At 39.3% G+C, this 27186-nt stretch overlaps 1 protein-coding gene across 1 annotated transcript in view; it reads right to left on the reverse strand.

The window, feature by feature from the left end:
• The window catches only part of adamts2a (ADAM metallopeptidase with thrombospondin type 1 motif, 2a), a 100004-nt gene that overhangs the window by 33031 nt on the left and 39787 nt on the right, over positions 1 to 27186 (reverse strand). The window contains exons 4-5 of the mRNA XM_067375183.1: positions 7993 to 8195; positions 2046 to 2129 (exon numbers count right to left, since the gene is read on the reverse strand). Coding sequence (XP_067231284.1) covers positions 2046 to 2129; positions 7993 to 8195 — 287 coding nt within the window. The remainder of the gene's footprint in view (positions 1 to 2045; positions 2130 to 7992; positions 8196 to 27186) is intronic.

Below are 27186 nucleotides of genomic sequence, written 5' to 3' on the forward strand. Positions count from 1 at the left end.
CCTTTCTGTATTTTGTTGCAGTGCGAGTATTTGCAGCACGTTTCTGTATTTGGATGTGTTGTGAGTATTTGCAGTGTATTTGCAGCACGTTTCTGTATTTGGTTGCGTTGTGAGTATTTGCAGTGTATTTGCAGCACGTTTCTGTATTTGGTTGTGTTGTGAGTATTTGCAGTGTATTTGCAGCACGTTTCTGTATTTGGATGTGTTGTGAGTATTTGCAGTGTATTTGCAGCACGTTTCTGTATTTGGTTGCGTTGTGAGTATTTGCCGTGCGTTTCTGTATTTCATTGCGTTGTGAGTATTTGCAGCGTATTTGCAGCACCTTTCTGTATTTTGTTGCAGTGCAAGTATTTGCAGCATGTTTCTGTATTTGGATGTGTTGTGAGTATTTGCAGTGTATTTGCAGCACGTTTCTGTATTTGGATGTGTTGTGAGTATTTGCAGTGTATTTGCAGCACGTTTCTGTATTTGGTTGCGTTGTGAGTATTTGCAGTGTATTTGCAGCATGTTTCTGTATTTGGTTGCGTTGTGAGTATTTGCAGTGTATTTGCAGCACGTTTCTGTATTTGGTTGCGTTGTGAGTATTTGCCGTGCGTTTCTGTATTTCATTGCGTTGTAATAATTTGCAGCGTATTTGCAGCACCTTTCTGTATTTTGTTGCAGTGCGAGTATTTGCAGCACGTTTCTGTATTTGGATGTGTTGTGAGTATTTGCAGTGTATTTGCAGCATGTTTCTGTATTTGGATGTGTTGTGAGTATTTGCAGTGTATTTGCAGCGCGTTTCTGTATTTGGTTGCGTTGTGAGTATTTGCAGTGTATTTGCAGCATGTTTCTGTATTTGGTTGCGTTGTGAGTATTTGCAGTGTATTTGCAGCACGTTTCTGTATTTGGTTGCGTTGTGAGTATTTGCAGCACCTTTCTGCATTTGGTTGCATTGTGAGTATTTGCAATGTGTTTCTATATTTGATTGCGTTGTGAGTGTTTGCAGCGCGTTTCTGTATTTGGTTGCGTTGTAAGTATTTCAGGTACATTTTTTTATTTGGTTGAGTTGTGAGTATTTGCAGTGTTTCTATATTTGGTTGCATTGTGAGTATTTGCAGCACATGTCTGGCCAAACTGATGTTGATGTCTTCTTAATTTGCTGGTGTTTTTTTCTATTTGCATGTGTTTTCTTCAGTTGTAGCGCTTTGAGCTTTCTCGGCCACCGTAGAATGCCAGATTCGTGAATTAATCACTCTTTTGATTTCATTTGTCAAATGGGTTTGCAAAAAGGTCTGAAATGGTTCAGCGGTTTCTCACTGTGTAACGGTATACTTTATAAAACAAAAAACAAAACAAAAACATTGGATGAGGTGGATATTTACCTACAATCCATTGTAGTAAACAAATCTTGCAAATGTCAACTATTGTTTGTCAAAGATAAAGCAGCTCTTTATTGTGTGCACAGCTCGTGAACGACAGGTAAAGGTTGTGTATTGTAGGAAAAGATGATTTCTATCAATTTATATCCAAAAATAAATCAAAAAGAGTATTAAAATATGGGCACACTTTTGTGATGGAGAGGGTACTGAAGCGCTCCTGCTGTCAACTGAAATAATTTAGTTTTAGAAATCTAGAAACCGTCTTAGAATACAAGATAAAATAAAGACAAATCAAAGTCTTTTGAGTCACTTTTTGAGTTTTGTATGCTGATTTCTTTTTCTTTCTTTTTCTTTTCTTTTTTTCACAGTGTACACAATTTTCTCATTTTAAGCTTTAAATGTTCTTTGGCATCCAGGCCATTGTCCAGACTCCAGACACTACAAAATAATTTCAAAAGCCTAACTTTAAAACAAACTTCTTCAGCTACAGTGGTGAGACTTTGCTTTGGATTGCGATAACAGGATATACTTCAATACAGTCTCTGTAGGACAGCTACTGGAGTCGAGTACGCTGGATTCTTATATTTTTCATAGTTAATATATTTTTTGTACTTTGAAGTGCTGTTGATACAACCAAAGTCATCCAAAAAAGTTTCAGAAGGAAGCTGGCTGATGCCGTCTTACCTTGGAGGAGCAGAGCATCATGATTCTAACCAGGACAACATTAATATGGGCACCCAGGGAGCTGTCCTGATAAATTTCATTTACCTGTGGAACAATTCATAAGAAGAACATAAAGGATAAACAAGAAGAAAGGTAACACAAACACAGCCTTACTAGAGACAGCCTAGACGTGATGAATGGATGTGTAATTCGTCTGGGCAATAACAGGGCTACGGAAATTATGTAGGCAGGAAAAACTGTCACAGAGCCAGAGGCAATTTGAGAAGTTACACAGTTTAACAGGCAAAAGCAGAGTTTACTGCCTGTAAGCTGAAAAATGCACAGCACTTACCCTTACAGTCACCCTGAGAAGGTTTTAAAGGTGAACCCTGAACCCTGAGTCATAATTTAGTAGATGTGTTTAGGTATGTGTATATGTATATCTGTAGAAGCGTTATGCTTATTGTATGTGTTCATTCAGATTTTTTAGCCAGAGATATTTGAATGAAAAAAAAAAAAAAAAAAAAATGTTAAAAAGTCATAAAAAGTAAAAGTAAAATAGACATCCAGGGAACCTCAGGGGACCTCAAAGGGGAAAAAAGTTCAGATGCAATTCTGAATGATTGGTTTATTAAAAGCAAATGTAAGAGAAGCTACCCCTGCATATCTGCATACCTTCATAAAAGAACATGGATTTTATATCACCAGTGAATGCAATTTATACAGTTCGATTTCAGCATTACATGGTCCTGAAGAAGAGAAACCGCTTCACCATGCTCACACCTGACTTCTTTCCACTCATTTACACAATGCCCTGGGGCAACCTGGGAAGAAATCTGTAAGGAGGCGTTGAGCTCTGGCTAAAGGACCAGGGTGTGTGAGAAAGAAAACGAATGAAGCACTAAACCACACACACACTCATACATATGACTGTGACAGATGGATGACAGCTCGACTAGAGGCTGTTTAAAAATCTGAGTCTGATTATGGAGAACAGACATTGAGCTAGCTATAGTTTCCACTAGAACGCTTCAACCCTCCACCAGAATGCATACAGATACAATTAGATGCCTATTCCTTATATAACACCACTTGTTTTTTTTGTTTTTTTTCTCAATGAAATTAAACTTTAGATGAGTATGTTTTCACATAATCACAGATGGCTCCAGAAACGACTGTTACTGTAGGAGGAATATATGATCATACAGTAAATCTGATTTATGGGTATATGTATTCACATATATAGATAAAATAGACAGAAAAATCTTTTGATATTTTAAAGTCACCATGAAATCAAAATTGACATTCTTTTTTTTTTAATGGAATATTGCAACATTTATTATAAATGATTTATCTGTGCACATCATTAAAAAATAAATCACATGGCACATAATCTTTAAACAAAATAACACCTGCAGAGACATTACTTCTATTCTCTGATGACTCTGAAGTCCCTCCCTACATTTTTTATTTTCTGAGAAGCCATTTCACCTAGATATATCTCATAATATGGAAGAAAAGACAACAGCAACTTTCATTGCATGCTGACTTTAATGTAAAAGATATCGAATTAAATGTAAAAGCAATTTATTGATATACTGAAAAACTCTTAGAATGTCAAGAATGAATGATGAAAAATTGAAGGTTTTAGAGTAACCAAACTGTGGGTTTTAACGCCAATTCCCACCGCACAGACAGACGCCAACAAACACAGACAATCAAGTTGGCCGTTGGATTTATAATTTCATGAAACATAACTGTCTTGTTCACACCGCCACTGACAAACTTTGAGTCAGAATGTCTTTATGTGTAATTTTTTGCCTGAAAAGAGGGCACACAAAATGAAAGAGGCTGTGGGTGAAACAGGGGCGTGTTTATGTGATTAGGGGCCCTTAGCAAATCTTTGTGAGGGGGCCCCGTGATCGCGTTCCGCGTGGTACTAATCGTGATCGTGTTCCGTTTCCCCCCGCGGTAGTAATCGCAATCGCGTTCCGGGGAGAAATCGTGGGGGGTTTGGGGTGGTTGTGGTTCTGCTCTAGAGAAATCGTGGGGGCCCCCCAAGCACGCGGGGCTTCATGCAATTGCGTGCTTTACATGGTGGGGAAGCATGATACTGGGGTGAAGCCGTGGTGGCTGCAAAGGGAAACATGGGCGTGTAGTTGAATTTATGCAGAGAACTACAGTTGATCTGGACAAACTGTTTCATTAGAAAAATTAAATAATCCAGCTTTGATATTTGTTCACTGTTTATGATCAAATTTGGTTGCTGTGACAGAAACCTGCAGGGACATCTCTTCTCTAATGACTTAGGCGGGACAACCTGTCACTTACATGTGATTACAGCAATAGCAAACCACAACCATCCAATCAATTCCCAATGGACAAAATCAAGTCCCTCCCTACATTTTTTTCTTTTTTGAGAAGCCATTTCACCTGGATATATCTCATAATATGGAAGAAAAGACAACAGCAACTTTCATTGCATGCTGACTTTAATGTAAAAGATATCAAATTAAATGTAAAAGCAATTTAATGACATACTGAAAAACGCCTAGAATGTCAAGAATGAATGATGAAAAATTAACGGTTTTAGAGTAACCAAACTGTGGGTTTTAACGCCAATTCCCACCGCACAGACAGACGCCAACAAACACAGACAATCAAGTTGGCCGTTGGATTTATAATTTTGTTCACACCGCCACTAACAAACTTTGAGTCAGAATGTCTTTACGTGTCATTTTTCACCTGAAAAGATATAAAAAACGAAAGTGGTTTTGGGTGATACAGGGGCGTTTACATTATTGGGGGCCCTAAGCAAATCTCTGGCAGGGGGCCCCGTGATCACATCCCCCGTGGTACTAATCGTGATCGCGTTCCGTTTCCGCCTGCGGTAGTAATTGCAATCGCGTTCTAGGGAGAAATTGTGGTGGGTTTGGGGGGTTGTGGTCCCCCTCGGAAGACAATTGTGTGCTTTACATGGTGGGTAAACACGATAATGGGGTGAAGCCGTGGTTGCTGCAAAGGGAAACATGGGTGCGTAGTTGAATTTATCCAGAGAACTGCAGTTGATCTGGACAAACTGTTTCATTACAAAGATTAAATACTCCATGTTTGATATTTGTTCACTGTTTATGACACAATTTGGTTGCTGTGACAGAAATTTCTTAATTTATGTCAGGAGTAGAAAATAATCAATTGGTAACTTGTGATTTTTTTCAAAAGCATTTGTATTCAGTCATGTCTGCTGTGGTTTATTTGTTGCATTAACAGTGTCCTGGCTTTTAGTTCGAAAGTGCGCATACTTGGAAAAATATTGATATATTTACATAAGCTAGTTTAATATTTATTAGACAGAATTATCATTTCTATTCATTTATGACCATTGGCGGCTTCTTGCGCTGTCTGTTTGTGTTTTCACTTACCAGAGAAATGTTTAAACGCATGAAACATGAAGCTAATAAACACACCATTAAGATAGTATATGATTTTATGTGATTTTCATGAGGTTTGGGGTATTTTCATATCAATAAAGGATGTTTACATTAGAGTAGCCCCCCCCCCCTCCTTATTATATATTTATATATATATATATATATATATATATATATATATATATATATATATATATATATATATATATATATATATTTATATATATATTTATTTACAATTATTACATATTTATAATGTGGTAAGAGATTTTTCCTTTTTCCTAGTTGTTAAAGTAACAATTCATTATCATTGTTGCTAAGCATGGTTGAAATATCAGTCTCTAAGAAAAGTGCCAGGCAACCCCTATTCCCACCTAAAACCATGTGTATACTCAGGCACTCAGTAATGACAGCTATGTAACCTGGCACATTAATGACTAATATCAGCATACTCTCTCGTTTTTATTCTCTTCTCTCCCCCACACACTCACCATACTAATCACCTTAGCAGCAAGTCTCTCATTAGCGCTGACTGTCTCTGGCCCTTTCCAGGACCCTGTCAGTATTTTATTAGTCCAGATCTCTGCTTGTAGCTGGCAGGTAGCTAATTGACGTGAAAGAGGCCAAAGTGTCAGAAAATCATTAGGACTTAATTAATAATGCAGCAAGGTCTACCATTGGAGCTTGTCTTCTGCTTAGCAACGGAACCACCATGCAAACAAAAATGAACTGTGAATGAGAGAATTACGAGGGCAGAGGAACTCTGGAACATAAGTTGCAAGACCTTAGGAACTGGTAGCAAGTCACTTTTATGCCCAAAACTTACTTTACAAGTACAAGAATGAAACTTTTCTTGCTTTGCAAATTCAATTTTGTGTGTTGTTGCATTTCAAAATGTCAAACCGCAGTTTATAAAGCAAAGCAAATATGCATTGCATTTTGTACACTGCCACAAGAGGCACTATAACAGACACTAGAGCAAATGTTTTTCTTCTATGGTTAGTTTTATTTTTTTTTATTTTTTTTTGTCAGGGATGTAGATGTCATTTTCTTGACTTAGAGCAGTTGTCAGGGAAATGGATGGAAGTTTGGCTGAACCTCTGACATCTAAGCATTGTGTACAGTAATGCTAATTTCAATCTTTGAGTTTGAAGAAATTCATTTGAATGTCTGTCTGATATAATCATCATTGGATATAACAATGATGCTGTCTGAAAAGTGACATTGAGGGAGATATTTGGATAAGTGTTGATTTGTTTACATAAGATGCAGAACCGAAAAGTTCCTGAGGTAAATTACTCATTATTTAGCTAACACATAATTTAGCAATTTAGTTAATGTCTTTTATAAAAAGTAATTTGAAGTAGAAGAACACTTTTCCTGAACTCACTGTCAAGTTGTTCCAAACCTGTATGAATTTCTTTCTTCTGGTGAACATAAAAGAAGATATTTTGAAGAATATGGGTAACTAAATAGTTGATGGGCCCCATTGACTTCCATAGTATGGAAAAAAATATTATGAAAATCAATGGTACGCATAAGCGTAATTTGCGGGTGGGAAACTTTTTGCCAGGGTTGATATTGACCACTTTTTTTAAATGTCTCGCTGCATGGATATACCTAATGCAAATGAAACATATCCAGTTAATGTTCGTTTGTGTTAAATAAGAGGCAATCTGGCACTAGTATGTGTTGTTTTTGAAATCATGCTGAGTGTTCTTTGCCAATGTTAATGGCGGAACGTTCTCTTTTGGCTTGTGTACAGTCTTCATGAGCACTTCAAACCTCTTAATGCCGTTGCAGAGACTCTCTATTCTTTTCAGTGAAATCACAAAACAAAATGCGCACAAATGTGTCCCTGCTCTTGATATACAATCACTGTTGAACATCTTTAATTTTAATGAGAAAAAAAGAAAGAAAAGAAAAAACTATACAAGAGCGGATTTGAACCCAGAACCTATCGCACGCCTAACAAAAGTTCAACCACCAGACCATTAGGGAACACAACTAGTAGCTACGGAGATATATTCATTCACTGACATGAAGAATCTCGGCACTAACAATATAATACTAACAATATAACAATGATAGTGTGCATCATTTTGGGGTAAACTATCCCTTTAATAATAAAGGTTGCAATAGGTTTTTTTTTGTTTTTGTTTTTTTTTCGCAAGAATGAAATGGAAGAACCATTTTGGGTTTCCTAAAGAACCTTACTGTGAACAGTTCTTAAAAGAACAAATTTTAACAAATTTAGTGTGAAGAACTTTTAAATCTTCAGAACCCTTTTGCTCTAAAAAGAACATTTTGTACAATGCAAAGATTCCATTGATGTTAAAGGTTCTTTATAGAAGCTAATAAAGGACCTTTATTTAAGAGTGTGGGGCAAACTTGTGCCTTGCGTATGATGAAAGGGCATGGGGGTCATCTCAGAACCATTAGCTGCCATCTCCAACAACAGGTCAACATGATTAAAATGTACAAATATTTATATGAAGTTTAGAGTAAATTCTTTTAATGGGGTTGGGGGAACTTACAATATTCATGAGGGTCAGGAGGTACTTCTGGATGTGCTCTCTGCCGTGAAACATCACTACAGAGCAGTCCACCCCCAACAGAACCTCGATGTTAAAGATCTCATCCTCATATGTCTCTCTGCGTGCTCGTGTATTGCTCTTCATTTTCTTCTTAACACGGTGGGGTAAATACTCCAGTCCAGCCAGACCACCCAAAGGGGAACCTGTAAAAAATGCACACAAATTGTTCAAGAGTACAATTTAAAGAGGATAAATCTTGGGAAATAAATATTTCCCCTGATCTTTTGATTACAATAAAAACATATGGTAACTTTCAGAACCAGAAGTGGAGCACAGATGGAAAACATATTAAATAAATAAATAAATAAAAAGTATGATGACCCTTGAGAAAAAGAAGTACACTTTGGCATACTTACTTAATTAGTTGAATTTGTTAAAAGAGTTTGTTTTTGATCCACTCAAGTAGGATTTAAGGATTCAAGTAGGATTGTCTTTGAAAAATTGTGAAACTGTTCCACCAAATGTATTGACAAGCATTTATGGTAACTAAAGGAATGTATATTAACATTTAAAATATATATCATTTATAATATACTAACTTTAAATGTAATATAAAAAAAAAAAAGCACTTTATATGTTCTTTATATGTTAGTCAACACATCAACATACGTGTACTTTTTTAAAAGCATGACAAAAAATTAAAACAATCATTTAAAATGTACTGTAAGGTAAGACTTGACATTATTACCAAGTTAATTTATATGTGTTTAGAAACAGTCATTAAAGTGTACTCTCTTTAAGATACTCTTCAGTGGCCTTTTATTTCATTAACATTATATTATCTGCAAGTACAGATTGGTAAAAGTATGCTTATATGATCTGAAGTACACTACAAGTGTACATTCAATATAAGTAAGTGCACTTCTTTTTACACAAGGGATGACATTAAATGTAACATTGAAATATAACATAAATAAGGCCAATTTAAAGATATAGTTCACCCAAAAATAAAAATGATCCCATAATTTACTCACCCTCAAGCCATCCTATGTGTATATGACTTTCTTCTTTCAGCTGAACATAATCTGAGTTATATTAAATAATATCCTGGCTCTTCTCAGCTTTGTAATGGCATTGAAAAGCATTTTGAATAGAATTTTTGAAGCTCCAAAAAGGGCATCCTTTTCATTAAAGTAATTCATACGACTCCAGTGGGTTAATAAATGCCTTCTCAAGTGAAGCGATATTTAAAACTTTATAAACTACAATCACTGGTTTCCGGCAATGTTTGTATGTGCGTTCATGAGAGAATAGAGTTCAGGAGGAAGGGTGACTTCTGACCTGACATATAGAAATATCTTGGAATACTTACGTAGCGATGAAGCAATGGGAAACACCCTCTGGTGGTGCTGATTGTCTGCACCCGTATAGAATCACAGCAATGTATTGGCTGATAGCGCGGGAACCGCCTCAGCAGCGCCACGTCAATCACTCTTGAAATAGTGAATGCGGCATATCCTCAGATTTTCAGAGTGAGAGGAGCTTGGCAGCAAACACAGCGTCTTGTTCCCTATTCAGAGAACATGGGTTACTTAAGTAACTCGAGACGTTCTCTTTCAAAGGTTTACTCAACACTGCATAGCGATGACATAATGAGAACAATATACTACACACAACAAACTAAGCGCTGCCAGATCTGACCCAAAGCCTCATAAGCCAGAAAAAAATCACATCTCTCACTCAATGGGAAATCATGTGCTTAGAGATGGCAAGCACTCTGGCCAAAGCGGTCCACATATGCTTTTAAAGCCCCAACAGGGCAAAGCAAATGAAACCTCTCCTCCTCTGTGGAGGCAAAGGGAGGACGAGGGAAAGAATGAAGCATGACCACTTGAGAGTGAAATGATGTGGACAAAACTTTAGGGAGATAACCAGGCCTGGGCCACAGAAAAACACTTCCCAAGACCCGGGGCAAACTCAATGCAAGGCCAACTCACAGAGAGACCCTGCAGATCCCTCACATGCTTGAGAGAAGCCAACACTATCAAAAACACCACCTTGAGGGTCAGAATTAGATCAGGAGTTAAGGGGAGGCTCTCAGAAGCCATTAGCAATCACCCCTGATGGGCCACATCCATAGCCTCCAAATCTTGGGTTGAGGATTCCAAATCCTGCCCTGGAGCTGAGACAACAGATTTTCCACGGGGACCCTTCAACTAGGAGCTCAGCTCAGAAAACCATGCCTGGGATGGCCAGAATGGGGCTACCAACAGGAGGCAAATCCCAGACTCCCTCACTCTGCAAAAGACTGTGGGGATTAACTTGACCAGAGGAAATGCATATAGCCTCAAATCCAGCCATGGGTGAGCAAAGACATGTATCCCCAGAGGTGCCGGACGAGTTTCTGTATTGACTGGAAATCTGCTGCGAGGTTCAAGGTGCCTGGGACAAAAGGAACCTGTCTTGAGCTCATAGGAGAAAGTGGCACATGCCTGTTCAGGGTGCGTGACCCCCTGCACGCACCCCCCCTGGAGGTTTATGTGGGACACCACTGCCATGTTGTCTGGCCTGACAATAACATGACAGCCTGTCAGGGCTGGAAGGAAGTGATGCAGAGCCAGAAAGATGGCGCTGTCCAAACACTGCAAGCTGGTCTGCCCTCGAAGACCACACCACAACCAGTCAGGGAGGCATCTGTCGAGATGACTTGACAGCAGCAAACCACGCCCATCCTGACCCCTTGTAACAAAAAGAGAGTGTCTTTCCACCTACAAAGAACACAAAGGCAACTGTGCAGTACTCTCAGCAGAAGGAAAGGTGGCCAAGAAAGACAAATGCCCCTGAATTACATCCACCACAGGAGCGGCCTCATGTGAAGCAGACCCAAAGTGAGCACAGGAGAGGCTGCTGCCATGAGACCCAGAAGTCTGCAACATGTGACCACTGTGACATGATGGCTGAGTCTGAAGTGGGCCAAGCATGCACGGAGACTGGAAACTCAAGAGAGAATCGAGCTGGACAATCAAGAAAATGGTTCGCTTAGACAATATTAAAGGGTTAGTTCACCCAAAAATAAAATTTCTGTCATTAATTACTCACCCTGATGTCATTCCACACCCATAATACTGAATTGGCGTTCAGACATAGAACCTGGAAGCGCTAGAAATAAACAGCATAACATTAAGGCAGGGGAGAGAAGATATTGTTTAATAAAGTCATTATTTTAGTTTTGTTCCTGTGACACCACACCAACACTCTGGATTGCACCAGAATGAGCCAATCATCTAGGTAATTTAGTACATGGATGCCCCTGGAGGAGCCTCAATGGGGCCAGAGCTGCATCCATGCACTTGGAAAACAACTGCACAGCCAAAGTCAAACCAAATGGAATAACCAGGTATTGGTACGCCCTCTGCCATGGAATGACCTGGATGTGGAAACAGGCATTCTTTGAAATGAGGAAGCAGTGGCTGAAAAAGCCACAGTTTAAGTCTGAAGGAGGAACCACCTCTATCACTTACTTTAGGAGGAGCGACATCACTTCCTACTAACAGAAGCCTCTAGGGCGCTGTTTGTCACAGTGGGATGAACCCTGTCAAAGCAAGGAGGGTTGTGATGGAACTGGAGAATGTATCCTAATTGGATTGTGTGGATCCCAGCTCGGGAGAAGCCTTCAAGCTGCCAGGTGTTGAGACAGAGGTAGCATAAGAATGGGTCCTAGCAGGAGCTCGGTCACCAGACTTTCTATATAAATAAATAGTGAGCCCGAGGAAGGCCTGAGGAGTCCTCTGGCAATGAAGACTGGCCCAAGAAGGGTTTTTTCCGCCTGTGGGATCTGGCGTAGGGGCTGGAGCACCTGACGCGGGGAGAAAGCTGGATGTGTCTCCCATCATGAGTGAAGCAGTTGAGCGAGAAGAGATATTGAGGGGAGATCTCCATCCTTTCTGTTAATGTTGCTGGTAACCTAACTCTGTATCCCGAAATGCACATGCTGGTGGGTATAACCGATCTAAGCTTGGAGAGCATCTCAAGGGGGAACAGATATGCTTTAGCTCAGGAGCGACCCAGGGGCGCAGAAGCAGCAGATTTATTTGACTGCTTCAGGTCAATGTGCTTACGAGGGCATTGGTGAGGCATGGGACGGCCACAAGCTCCCCAAACCATGCTAGGTGGGGGATGTCTCAGTTCTTCACTCCTCCTAGAGGTCTCTTTCCTGCATGCAATGCGGTGTCTGGGCGTTGAGGCATGAGTGAGAGGTACAAGGGCCCTCCTAGGTATGAACTGCTTAAGGGCGGCAGATTGTGTCTTAGCAGTATGGAATTCATCGACCACTGAGTTGACCGCTTCCCCAAACAAATTTGACTGGAAGATAGGGGCGTCCAGTAGGAAAACTTTCTCCATTTCATGAATCTCTGTGAGATTTAACCAAAGATATTGTTTGACAGCCACCAAACCTGCCATTGTGTGCCCAAATGCGCGTGCAGTGTGTTTAGTTGCATGCAGCGCCAAGTCAGTAGCTCTGCAGAACTCCTTGACTGCCTCCGGTGTCAGGCCCCCGCTCTCGTCCATTTTCTTAAGGACATCCGCTTGGTTGGCCTGAAGAATGGCCATGGTATGAAGCACCATACCTGCCTGACCAGCCACTATGTAGGATTTTCCCACGAGGGTATAAGTGGTCCTACAAGGCTTAGAAGGAAGAAGAGGGCAGGATGGAGTGGAAGAAGGTAAAAGGTGAAAAAAACAGTGGAAGTATGTTTCTCATTTCATTCGGTACATTCTCTCTCTTGTCACCAAGTACATGGCACAAACACTATCTCAACTCAAAGAGCTTTCAAAGAGCTCTAATTTCGGTTGCTGAAGCACAAAAAATAAAATATCCAGTGAAATAGCTTAACTAGCATGGGCCAACCGCTTCTGAAGAAGAAAATCTATACGGGTAATATATAATATATATGGGTTCAGACAATCATCACCGCCCGAGGGCATTTCCCATGCGTCATCGCAACGCAGTGTTGAGTGAACCTATGATAGAGAACTCAAACTCCTCTTCTCTTTATCGAAAACCTCTGACATTTTTCTTTGAAACTTCTCAATTTAGACTTCTAATTCATGACCAGCATTTTGTTGTGCTCTATTCTTTGCACTTCCGCATTTGTCAATTCTCACCTGAGCTTATGCATGCCTACGTCATATGTGAGGTCAGAGGTCACCCTTCCCCCTGGAACACGGCTCTCTTGTGAATATGCGTACGGCCGTTTCCGGGAGCTAGTGAATAAAGTTTATAAAAATATGGATTTTTTTCTTACAAAAAATCCATTGCTTTGCTTCAGAGGGCATTTGTTAACCCACGGGAGTTGTATGGGTTACTTTTATGATGGATGGATGTGCTTTTTGGAGCTTCAAAAACTCAGGCTTTATTCAATGCCATTACAAAGCTGGGGAAAAGTCAAGATATTATAACAGGATATTATGTTCAGCTGAAAGAAGAAAGTCACATACGCCTAGCTTGAGGGTGAATAAATATGTAAAATGTAAATAATTTTTGGGTGAATTATTCCTTTAAATGTGTCTTGGAAACTAAACTGCCTATTGTATATTGTTCAGACTGTAGATTAAGATTATCCAGCCCATTACTGAATATGGAAATAGCTGTACAATGATAAACTAACAAAAATGTGGAAAAACAGTGGAAATATGTTTCTCATTTCATTCGGTACATTCTCTCACTTGTCACCTAATACACAGCAAAAACACTCTCTCGACTCAAAGAGGTTTCATGTTCAGATTGGGTGCCACTGAGGCATGTCTCTCAGGCTCTGACTGTGCCAAAACTGCTCAAGCGAGGGACAGCGTGAGGTGAGAGAGAACTAAAACCAATGACAGGCAGAAAAAGATTACTGTACCAATTCAGTGATATATTGACTTTGACTTCCCTTTGAAAATAATCACTGTGGTGTACCAAAATTATCTTATTTATCTAAATATCATGTCCAAAACATGATGCTTTTTGGTAAGTCATTGCTAGGTGCTAAGTAACTTCTGTCTACGAAGACAGAGAAATTTGATGTTTCTTCCCAAGGTGATAAACCTTATGACTACAAATTTTTATATGCCATTTGATGTTCCAATTTAATTTGTAATGAGATAATCCTGAAGGAGCAATTCACCAATCAGAGAAGTCGCTGTTACTATGGAAACCAGAATCTCAGCAAAATAGCTCAGAAGTGACCGCCCACTCCCATCAAGCACAGTGAATGACATAATCGGTTCTCCCAACGCTGACAAACAACTTGTATATATTTGAATATTTTGCAAAACAACTTCAAATGTATGGTATTTTATACTATATTCAATCACTTAAAGTTTTATGCTATATGCAATTGCCAGAACTTGATTTCTACAATACAACATGTTTCTGGATCAACATCTTTTTTGATCCTGGAACAACATTCCAATCAACCAATCAGACTTAAGGGACAAGTTTACAGTTTATGCCTAGTTTAGGCTTACAGCCAGGGTAGGTGCTTCTACATGAGTGTTACTCACCTATCATTTCCCTCTGATTTTATGGATTTTTGCTATCAGCCCCACATCCAACATTTTTGTGTTATGTTAATCCACAAAAATGTCCAACCTTTTTGGGTGGAAACAAATAGAAACAAGAAACATTTTTTTTTCTTTTTTTCTGTGGATCAGCGATTCAGGATTTCATGATCAATGTCCCAAGAATTGCTAATGTGCAGTCTAATTAGACTCTGTACTCCATTCTTGCATCGTTTAATTCAAACAAATGCTCTTCTTTAGTTCCTTTCGGATTTTATTTCCCTTAGTTTAGCACTTTTAGGGTAATTATGTAAATACAGTCTATTAATATAGATCAGAATGTTTCGGAAGAGGCAAAGCATTGTCTGTACATCATCTGATAAACTTCTTGTTTATGTTTAATAATAAAATAGAATTTGATAAACATATTTTTAAACAAGCAACACCCCGATATATTAGCCAAATGGGAAGTCAAACAAATGCACCACAAAAATCAGTAATATTTATAGCCAAAACATCAACAATCATTTATTTGTGCAAATGTAGCCAAAAAGAAATGAGCAGAAACAATAAGAGTGAGAAAAATTCTAAATAAACTAAAATTTAGATCAAGATCTCCCATCTGACAATGTTTATTATCTTGTTTGACATAACAAATTACCCAAAAAAATGGGTCAGCTTTGTTCGTGCAGTAGACATCTGCTTTACTATTTCCAAATCATCACGCTGTGATCATCACGCCATCATCTAGCACACTACACTAGAAATAAACTAAAGATGTAAACCAAAGCTGGTCCATGTCACTCAAACTGGAGTTTTCTGCATGGAGTCAAATTAGACTTTGGAAAACGGGTGACTTGTAAATGTGCGTCTAGTGCTGGAATGACACCAAGGATAGAGGCAATTACCAGGACATCCACACAAAAGGCCAATGTCATGGAAAAGGTTAAGTATTGACTTAGAATAAAAATTATTTTCAAATGAGAATAGCACTGACCATGGGTTGCTATAACTAAAAGCAGTGTCTATACCGCGGTACAAATAGGCAAATGCTTAAGATTCTATGATTGGATCATTATTGCAGTGTTTCTAGCATGTTATATGTTTGGAAACAGTTCTTCTAACCCTAATTAATGGAGTGTGTAGCTTTTCATTTCTTAAACAACCATCATGGCCATATTCCAGGATGCCAATGACAAGATTCATCAGGCTCAAATTGGGAAAGAATGGTTGGGAGGGTGTTACATGTCATGTCTCTGTCTGCCCTTGTGACCTAGTTTCCCTGTTCTGTTAATTAGTTCATTTGATTCACCTGTGCCTTGTTTATTATCCTGTCACCTAGTTTAGTTCCTTTGTTAGTCCCTTGTATATATACCCTGTGTTTCTAGTCTTGTGTTGTCCGGTATCGTTTATATTATGTTGGTGTATGTTCCATTGGATTCCTGTTTCTCCTCAAGTAAAGACTTATATTCATTCTATCTCCTCGTTGTATGCGTTGTATACCAGCTACCGTAACAGAATACCGGACCTAAACAGTTTTTGCGGCGATTTTCTTTTTGTTTGTTTTTTCCCCTTGTTTTTCCCATCACCATGGACCCTGCTGTTGCCCTTTTGTGCCTGGAGCAGAGGGACCGCTCCCTGGAATCCCACACCTTGGATTTTTTGGAGTTGGCGTGCCTCACACACTATCCTGACCGCTCGCTCTGCGTGTACTACATCTCCAGCCTTAGCGAGCGGTCCCGGGCACGCCTCCCAGGGAGCGGTCCTCGGAAGGACTTCGCCGCATTCGTGAAGTGGGTGCTGGTGTGTAACGACTCGCTAATCACCATCAGCCCCGCGGAGGATGACTTCGCCACCAGCCCCACTTCACTGCCAGAAGCCAGTCAACCACCATCGACGAACATCGCAACGGAGATGTCTCACGTGCCCACCGCAGACCGAGGAGGCAAGCCTGCCGCGATGGATGAGCCTGGACCGAGGAAGGGTTCGGACGGTACCATCGCCCCGGAGCCAACCTCACATCAAGGGTCTGACCAGGTGCGTGAGCCGGTGACATCATCCGACGTCAAGGGAGTGCTTGTGGAGCTCGAGGGCTGGGAGGTAGGCTCCGCCCACAACACCACCACGATGGGTAAATGGACTGACACTGGCAAATATACTGAGGAACTGAGAGACATTTTTTTGGCTGATTTAATTGATTTTTCCGGAGAGGTGACTTCCCATTCCCCTGACTTCCCTGTTTTTAATGAATCTCCTGAGCTCCCTGAGGACCATTCTCCCGTGTTCTCCTGTTCTCCTACGTCTCCCGAGTTCCCCGTCTGCCCACCCAGCCTCCCTCTCCCGCCTCCTCTGTCACCCATTTTACCAGCCAGTTCCTCAGCCCCACCATCCTCTCTGTCCTTCAGCCTCTTGACATCTCCCACATGCCAGGTGTGGATGTCAAGCGTCTTCAGGCCTTCCACTCCATCCAGTCAAGAGGATCCCCTGTCTCCACTTCCAGCCTCCACGCCCCCTGCTCCACCTCGGCCCGTCGACACTTCGGCGTCACCCTGGCTCCTCCCTCCCTCGTCTCCACCGGACACCATCGGCCATACGGCTTCTCCGGGCTCCCTCGTCTTTCCGGCTCCGCCTTGGTCAGTCGTCCACCTGCCTGCACCTACGGCTCCGTCTGGCTCCTCCTTCCCTCCAGCTCCGCCTACATCCTCGGTCCCACCGGTTCAGCCTCTGCCCGCTGGCCGTCCGCCGCCTCCTCGGACGCTCGTCGCCATGGCTCCTCCTCGGTCTCCAGGACCATCGGCTGCGCGTGGGCTCGTCGGCTCGTCAGTTACATCTGGGTCTCCAGCTGAATCTCCGTTGGTCGTCCCCAGGGTGTCGTCTGCCCTCAAGCCGACTCCACCATGGCTCCTCCCACCTGCGACTCTACCCTGGGGCCTCGTCCTGGCTGGCTTCTGGGGTACCATCTGGCTCTTCCTGCTCCTGGCTTTCCCCTGGCTCCTCCCACCCTCCACTCCCCCTTGGACTGTCATTGTTGGTTTTCATGGACTCTTTTCTTTTGGTGGTTTGTGTTTTCTCCGCCCTCCTCCAGAACCCCCTCCCTCCCTCCTCTGTACTCTTACGCCGCGAGGACGCGCCTATCCGGGAGGGGGCGAAATGTTACATGTCATGTCTCTGTCTGCCCTTGTGACCTAGTTTCCCTGTTCTGTTAATTAGTTCATTTGATTCACCTGTGCCTTGTTTATTATCCTGTCACCTAGTTTAGTTCCTTTGTTAGTCCCTTGTATATATACCCTGTGTTTCTAGTCTTGTGTTGTCCGGTATCGTTTATATTATGTTGGTGTATGTTTCATTGGATTCCTGTTTCTCCTCAAGTAAAGACTTATATTCATTCTATCTCCTCGTTGTATGCGTTGTATACCAGCTACCGTAACAGAGGGAGCATGAAGAATCATTTTCAAATGTCCAGACGTTGAATTCATTGAAAGTTTTTGGGATGTGCTGGAGTAGACTTTACAGAGTGCTCACCTCTTGCATTGTCAATACAAGATCATGACCAAAAACTGATGCACCTCTTGATGGAAATAACATCACAACATTTATTTAACATTGTATTTTTTTCTTCTTCTCCATACTATGGAAGTCAATGGGGTCCATCAACTGTGTGGTTATCAACATTCTTCAAAATATCTTCTTTTGTTTCAGCAGAAAAAAGGTTGAGGGTGAGTAAATGATGACAGAATTTTCATTTTTGGGTGAAATGTCCCTTTGGTAAAACTATGAGGTGACTGTAAAGTCAGCATCATTACTCTATACTATCATTGTTACAGTCAAGCGAGTATCACAATGTCAGCTGACACCCAGTTGAATCCCACAGTCATCGTATTTCAAGGGTAACAGCCTTCAATGTGCCACTGCGTTCTTTTGCTATTGGCTAAAAATAGAAAGCTACAAACAAGCATCTTATATTCTGGTTGCCATTCTGAGAGACCGCGTCTGCTCCTAGTTATCCCCTGACCTGAAGTCATTGGCGCTTCAACTGTAGCTGGGGTTTCCAATGCCGGTCTGCAAGGAACGATGCTGATGTACAGAATATTGATGAAGGCCAGGAAGTCAGTAACTGTTGCCAATTATCATAATTCCTCAAATCAATGAGTGCTGGGCTTGTCAGTTCTGACATATCAGGGTTATTTGTATTCAGGAAACGGGAGCATCACGAAAAACTGCAAGGATAAAATGAAAACCGAATCTTTTAGAAGCTTTCAAGTAGAACCTTTGCTTTGAAAATGAAATCAAAGTCATTCGGATCTGTTAACAACTGGAGAAATCCTCTTTGAATATGGCAGTGGAAGCTCTTTCGACATGTTTTTTGAACAAACATACCTCAGAGACACTGTTTCGTTTCTAAATTTCTGATGGTAAAGTTCATTTTGAATCAAATTAGACATGATTATTGCAAACACATTGCAAAGCAAAACAAATTTCCATGAAAAACTAATATACAACTTGGCTTTTAAATCAATCAGATGTCACTGGAAAAATAGGTGGAAAAAATATGTGCTAAGTCAAAGCAAATAAAACTGTAAGATACAGAACTTGAAATGTACAACAAACAGATGATGCAAGGAAAGTTGATTAAACGTCAGTCTGCACTGATTTCAACAAAAACAAGAACAATGAGACATTGATGTTAAACCTGAAATGTGTTTAATGTGGACAAAATAAAGACTTGGTTTTGAATGTTGCTCAAATTTTGTTTGTTTATGAATGTACCATCTTGTTTAGATTGAACAAGATTGAAAAACTATGTTGCTTGCAGGATGAATGAAGGTCCATCTGCTTAGACAAACAAGAGCATCCTCAATGAAGGAGTGACTCAGCACAGAGGAATATGAGAACCACACACACACACACACACACACACACACACACACACACACACACACACTGGGACTTTCCATAGACATAATGATTTATATACTGTACAAACTGTATATTCTATCCCCTACCCTGACCCCTAAAACTTTCTGCATTTTTACATTTTGCATGTCACCTAACTTTTTCTGCAGCAGTTTCTGAAGCGATATTGCCATCTAAGGGTATTGAAGGTACTATATATTGTGTGTTTTGCCCTTACTCGCCCAAACTTGTCAACAAGGCTACATTATATGAATGCGAGTGCATTAGTAGATAGTTGCTGAATCGCAGGTGTTTGGTTTATGAGATGAGGTCATGACTCCAATGAGGCCGAAACCAGCACATCCAGTGCAAATAGACTGACTATTTAATTTTACTTAACATTATTTTATGCTATATTGACAAGACCTTTTTGAAGGATTTTGGTTTACTTGTGGCCTTTTTGTGCAGTTGAGCTTTACTGAGACTTGACAGTTGGTAGATGTTTAAGAGGCTGTTGTGTTGACCTTGATTTATTGCAATATTGAGGTGTTCAGTTTTATTCTGATTTTACAAAATAAACATGATTTCTCATCTTACAAATCAACTGTTTCTTATTTTCACTGGGGACTAGTGCATCTTTGAGCCTACATTCAGTACGAGTGAAATACTTAAAGAATTAGTTCACTTTCAAATAAAATTTGGTGGTTCCACCAAAACTGCACTTCCGTATTCTTCAAAAAGCTTATGCTGTATGTCCTACGCCTTTCCTATTCTACTTTCGGAACGAACGCAGCATCAGTTCCATTTTTTTCCGTAAGTAGAATAGGGAAGGTGTAGGACAAGTGCGGTTTTGGCGGAACCACTTGGAAGGCGATCATTTGTTTATATAAAGCATATACCTTTAAAATTTTTTTGAAAATGACCGATCTTTTCACTAGATAAGACCCTTATTCCTCGTCTGGTATTGTTTAAAGCCCTTTGAAGCTGCACTGAAACTGTAATTTTGACCTTCAACTGTTTGGAGGCCATTGAAGTCCACTATATGGAAAATAATCCTGGAATGTTTTCATGAAAAACATTAATTTCTTTTAGACTGTAGAAAGAAGGACATGGACATCTTGGATGACATGGGGGTGAGTAAATTATCAGGAAAATTTTATTTGAAAGTGAACTAATCCTTTAAGTACTGTTAAAATCAGAAATTCTAAGACTTTTACTCAAGTCGCACTGGAATTGGTGACTTGTAATGGAGTCATTTTAGCTGTAAGGTATCTGTACTTTTACTCAAGTATGGTTTTCATGTACTATTTACACCTCTGTTATTTTTTTATTTGATAAACAACTTTTCTGCAGATCTCTAAACACCCCCATAAGACCCACAATTTCAATACTGATCTTTTTTTTTTTTTTAATCTCTGACCCCATGAATTTTAGCAACGATCCTGAGTCATATGACTTCAGTTGCACTTATTTTATACATAAATTCCTCTTTCTACAATATGTGTTCCAAAGTATATGCATTTAATGTAACTGTATGTATGTCAAAGTGAAACTAAAGTGAAACATTGGAGATTATCTTCACCTAAGATCTGATCACATTAGTGAAATTTTGTGGGCAAAATAGGTCCATTTTCTATTGTCAATAGTGTAGAGATGTATAAAGCACAGCTCACACAGAAGTTAATTAAGAAGTTAAGTCTCTCAGGAGTACTTAGTTATTTTTTTTCCTTGGCAATCAATCTTAAAACTAAACTCAAATTAACCCTGTAATCTGTTAGTTAATGTCTTATTCACATAAGCACCATTAGTTATCAGAGCATTGGTGAGTTAGCTCATCTCACAAGCTGGAATTTCAAGGCACAGAAAGACACAGTCTTCATTAGCTCTCCACTCTCTTTCTTAAGACATTTCTTGCACTGCAGCAAAGGTGGCCCAGCACAAATGGAGATATTTGCAGCACTCGAGGAAGCCGGTGCTCCTCCTTAATGTAAGACCAAGCCAACAGCTATTAGTCAATGGAACAACCGGAATGTTTTTGTTTCAGGGATGGGAAAAAACGTTAAATGAAAAACACATGCTGTCACACATTTCCATGTACACACACATACAGCCACACATACAAACCTATATGATCTCTGATGGCTAGTTAGAGGCATTATGGCACATTTGGCATGCTCCGGGTTGAAATGTGTGGGCTGAAATGTCGGGGTGACTGAGGTGAAGAGGAACTGACGAAAGTGCAGAAATGACACTCTTCTCAAATGCAAGTGACAAGTTGGGAGGGTGGTTAGAGCAAGAGAAGGCTCAGATTTGTCCACCTTTATATGTAAGGTCATCTCCAATTATATATGTTATGAGACCTATTGCTTTCAATAGACAGATTTGCATCCACATACTTAGCAAATTTACATAAAAATCATGGATGGAAAATCAAGATATTTATAAAATAAAAATTCCAAAATGTTTACACTTGCCTAAAATGTTTTCAGTTGCTTGTGGTGGAAAATTTTTGTTTTTATTCCGCACTTAACTATGATGGATGAATAAAAAATCAAGTACTATATTCTGTAATTTGCAGATTAAACATTAATGGTGTGATGCCCAAATTCACTTTTAGCATTTAAAACAACTGATTTACAACCCGAATTCCGGAAATGTTGGGACGTCTTTTATTTTAAAAAATTTGAATAAAATGAAAACTAAAAGACTTTCAAATCACATGAGGCAATATTTTATTCACAATAGAACATAGATAACATAACAAATGTTTAAACTGAGAAATTTTTACAATTTTATGCACAAAATGAACTCATTTCAAATTTGATGCCTGCTACAGGTCTCAAATTAGTTGGGACGGGGGCATGTTTACCATGGTGTAGAATCTCCTCTTCTTTTCAAAACAGTTTGAAGACATCTGGGCATTGAGGTTATGAGTTTCTGGAGTTTTGTGCTGGAATTTGGTCCCATTCTTTCCTGATATACGTTTCCAGCTGCTGAAGAGTTCATGGCCAACTTTGTCATATTTTTCGTTTAAAGATACACCAAATGTTCTCTATAGGTGAAAGATCTGGAATCCAGACAGGCCAATTTAGTACCCAAAGCCATGCTGTTGTAATAGCTGCAGTATGTGGTTTTGCATCGTCCTGCTGAAATACACAAGGCCTTACCTGAAATAGACTTCGTCTGGAGGGGAGCATTTGTTGTTCTAAAACCTTTATATACCTTTCAGCATTCATAGTGCCTTCCAAAGTGCACTCCCATACCATCAGAGATGCTGGCTTTTGAACTGAACACTGATAACACGCTGGAAGGTCTCTCTCCTCTTCAGCCCGAAGGACATGGCGTCAGTGATTTCCAACAAGAATGTCAAATTTGGACTCGTCTGACCATACAACATTTTTCCACTTTGAAACAGTCTATTTTAAATTAGCCTTGGCCCACAGGACACAACAGTGTTTCTGGACCATGTTCACATATGGCTTCCTTTTTGCATAATAGAGCTTTAGTTGGCACCTGTAGATGGCACGGCGGATTGTGTTTACTGACAGTGGTTTCTGGAAGTATTCCTGGGCCCATTTAGTAATGTCATTGACACAATCATGCCGATGAGTGATGCAGTGTCGTCTGAGGTCCCGAAGACCGCGGGCATCCAATAAAGGTCTTTGGCTTCGTCCCTTACGCACAGAGATTTCTCCAGTTTCTCTGAATACTTTGATGATGTTATGCACTGTAGATGATGAGATTTGCAAAAAAGCCTTTGCAATTTGACGTTGAGGAACATTGTTTTTAAAGTACTGCACCATCTTTTTACAGACTCTTTCACAGATTGGAGAGCCTCTGCCCATCTTTACTTCTGAGCGACTCTGCCTCTCTAAGACATCCCTTTTATAGCTAATCATGTTACAGACCTGATATCAATTAACTTAATTAGTTGCCAGATGTTCTTACAGCTGAATCTTTTCAAAATGTCTTGCTTTTTCAGCCATTTGTTGCCCCCGTGCCAACTTTTTTGAGACCTGTAGCAGGCATCAAATTTGAAATGAGCTCATTTAGTGGACAATAGTGTAAAATTTCTCTGTTTAAACATTTATTATGTTATCCATGTTCTATTGTGAATAAAATTTTGGCTCATGTGACTTGAAAGTCTTTTAGTTTGCATTTTATTCAAATTTAAAAAACATCCCAACATCTCCGGAATTCGGGTTGTCGATTTTTTGTGTTTTATTCTTAATTTATTAAATCAGAATAGTATAGAATGGAAATAATTATCGGTATAATTATTGGTATTAGACAGAATTACATCCCCAGCATCCTTAATTAAACTTGCAACTTGGATTGAAACATGCTTAATAATTAGCACGCCCTCCATTTAGTTTGAAAAACAGCTGTCCTCAAATGGGAAACAGTCCACCTAGGAAAGGAACTCTGGCTTCACCAGTATTATTCTGATAGGTCTGTGAACAAAATGCCATGCCAAAAGCGATGTTTGTAGAGAAAGCACAAAGTATTGATGATTCAGTATTGGGAAGGCTAGCCCTCTTTCTCAGGTTACAGTAACAGGAAGTCCTTTTATGGTTGTGTAAGTGAACAGAATAAGAGCTTTCTAGAAAGAGTGCTGTCACAGCTTCTGAAGTCATATAAATGCCAGAGACTGGCAGACACTTCCAAAAAGTACAATAAATTAAGAAAATCAAACATAAACCCTTGTTAGCATGTTAGCATGTTCACCACCCTCCTGAGAACATCATTATAGAGTCAATACAGATCTATAAGGCCAAAAACGAGTCAAAGTCAAGGTCAAATCTGGTCCATGGTAATTCACAAAACAACTTTCTAAAGCAGTTATCTAAACCAAATAAACTATAGAGAAATTATATAAACAGAGCAGAGGAGTTTTCCAGAATATCTGATTATGAAACCTGGGGAAAAAGCCTCTCACCCTTCTCTCCTCCCCCTATTTTTGCAGCAATTCTGAATAGTGAACACTGCACGTCTGCCAAGTAGAACTTAAAGTCTCATCAAGCTTTGCCACGTAGACACTGGCTGCCTGAGTCCAGAATGTCTCTGCTGGAATTCAATGAGAGCCGCAGCTTCTCATACGCACACACACGTTCCAGCTGATGTCGCCAAAGACCTGCTCGCTCAAGACACGGAGATTCACTTACAGATATATTGTCCTGTTATTTTTAGTACCGGCTTGGGCATATCCGCACTTCCACAGTGCAATACAACATCAAGCTTACTGCCACATGTGTAACCTTTCCACTCAAGTTAAAGCTGAATATTGTGTTCTGATAAACAGACACACTCCTAAGGGTTATGACTGATTTATGGCTTTAATTTGATGTGTAAGGGAAAAAAAAGTATCAACTGCTTTGTTGAAACAATCATCTGAAATGCTTATCAGAGTTGCTGACTTCAGTCTTTATACTGACCATACACACTTCACTTTTAAATTATGTTTCAGAATCTTAATTTTAAACACAATTAAAAAGTAACATGCTGTCAAGACAACCAGTGTGCATGCACGAAACAAAACAAACAAAAGAAAAACAAGGCAAACTGGAGGCTTTGGTTTAAAATGGGTTTATTTGTTTGTTCCTCACTATTTTTATTATTGTATAAATACATTTATCCTGTGTTCAAAGAATTTGAGAAACACTAATTGACTTGTCGTTATTGTTAGCAAAGTGCACTACCATTTTTAGGGTCAGTAAGATTATTTATTTGAAGAATTTACTATTTTTATTTAGCAAGGATTCATTAAATTGATCAAAAGTGCCATTAGAGACATTTACATAAAATTTTACAAGTGATTTCTAGTTCAAATAAATGTTCTTTTGAACATTCTATTAATCAAAAAGAAAAGAAAAGAAAAAAAAGGTATCACGGTTTCCACAAAAATATTAAGGAGTAGCAACTGTTTTCAACATTGATATTAAAAGGATAGTTCACCCAAAAATGAAAATTTGATGTTTATCTACTTACCCCCAGGGCATCCAAGATGTAGGTGACTTTGTTTTTTCAGTAGAATACAAATGATGACATTTAACTCCAACCGTTGCGGTCTGTCAGTATAATGTGCGTCAATGGGAACTTTGGATTTGTCTATGCATGACTTTTGACTCTTATAAATTGTGTTACTATTGACACGCCTTATAAGACTCCAACAGTTGGAGTTAAAAATCATCATTTGTGTTCTACTGAAGAAACAAAGTCACCAACATCTTGGATGCCCTGGGGGTAAGCAGATAAACATCAAATTTTCATTTTTGGGTGAACTATCCCTTTAATAAGAAAAACCTATAATAATAATTCAGTAATAGCTGCTGAAAAATCAATTGTGGTATAAAATGTATTCAAATAAATTTGTAATATATTTAACAATAATATTGCCTTTACTGAATTTTTGATAAAAAAAAAAGCATCCTTGGTTCAAAAATATTAAAAATGTTTAACAACCCCACATTTTTAAATAGTAGTTGCTACAAAAAAACAAAAACAAAAAAAAAGTCAGCGAGACAAGTAGCCTATAGTGCTTACATTGTGGAGGAGAGAGTCTCAGTCAACAAATAATAATAAAAAGTAACACAAAAACAAGGTATTACTTCCATTAAAAGTACTTATGTAAATGTAATTAGTTCACAGTATCTATAATGTTGACTATAACCATAAAAGGTTTGAAAATCATTCTAATTCTAATATAAGAGTGAAGTCCACACCACAACCATACCAATAACGACAAAGAGGAATGATATTTCTGGGATCCCTTACAGAGCATTTTGTTTTAGTCAATGAACAATAGCCAATTAAAATCCATTTGACTTTAAAGCTGCAGTCCGTAACTTTTTTTTGGTTAAAAATTGCTCAAAATCAAGTTTTGAGCAAGTACATAACCATCCAGTGTTCAAATCTCCTTACCTTAGCCAGAATCACAACAGTAAGCTTGTAATAATGCTACAGGCGGTGCATCATAGTCTTTTCTCACAGCAGCTACAATAATTAAACTTATTATTTTAATGACGGATTGTAATCCAGAAAGGTCCACAATGACAATCATCAGTGACAACTGGAGTTTCACCCGTAGTCAAAAGCAAAAGACTTTGCACTGTGGAGCGGCTACAGAAATTGAAGTCTACAGGTAACGCTAATACACACTAAATACACATAGTCACGCAATGCTAATGTTGTTAACATTAACAATTTGAGAACAAAGTATAACAATAATAATAAATTTCATGGTTTGGCGTGATCCGAGATAATCGATCGTTAGATTTAATCACCATTGGCAGCACGATTTATTGTATTGCTTTTTTTCTCAGTTGCTCAGAACAAAAGCAGAGGACATGTTACTTACTTGTTCAGATGACATTTTCCGGTGAAAATTCTTATTTCGGTCATACTTCCAAGATGTAGAATCTGTGATTCCGTAGTACAGTATCCACACTGATGTGGTGACTGACAGCAAACGTTAGATTTATCCGCGCTGAGGAGCCGTGCCGATGCACAACCCGTGTAAAGAAGATAATTCCGCAAATAAATGCAATTGCAGGTTTCAAACAGATATGGCGACAAAGAGGCAAAACTTACGTTTTTTAATTTATAAAGAATAAACATTATCGTCCATTGGTGTAAACGTTAATACAGTTTTCATTCTTGCTGTGATTGGGCCTTTACTATTTATGATGCATAAAGCAATGTTGTAACGTCGCTTTTAAAGGTAAAATAAAAGTAAATAGCTTTTTAAAGCTGTTACTT

The sequence above is a fragment of the Chanodichthys erythropterus genome, chromosome 22 (genome assembly GCF_024489055.1).
Source record: "Chanodichthys erythropterus isolate Z2021 chromosome 22, ASM2448905v1, whole genome shotgun sequence".
Lineage (NCBI taxonomy): Eukaryota > Metazoa > Chordata > Actinopteri > Cypriniformes > Xenocyprididae > Chanodichthys > Chanodichthys erythropterus.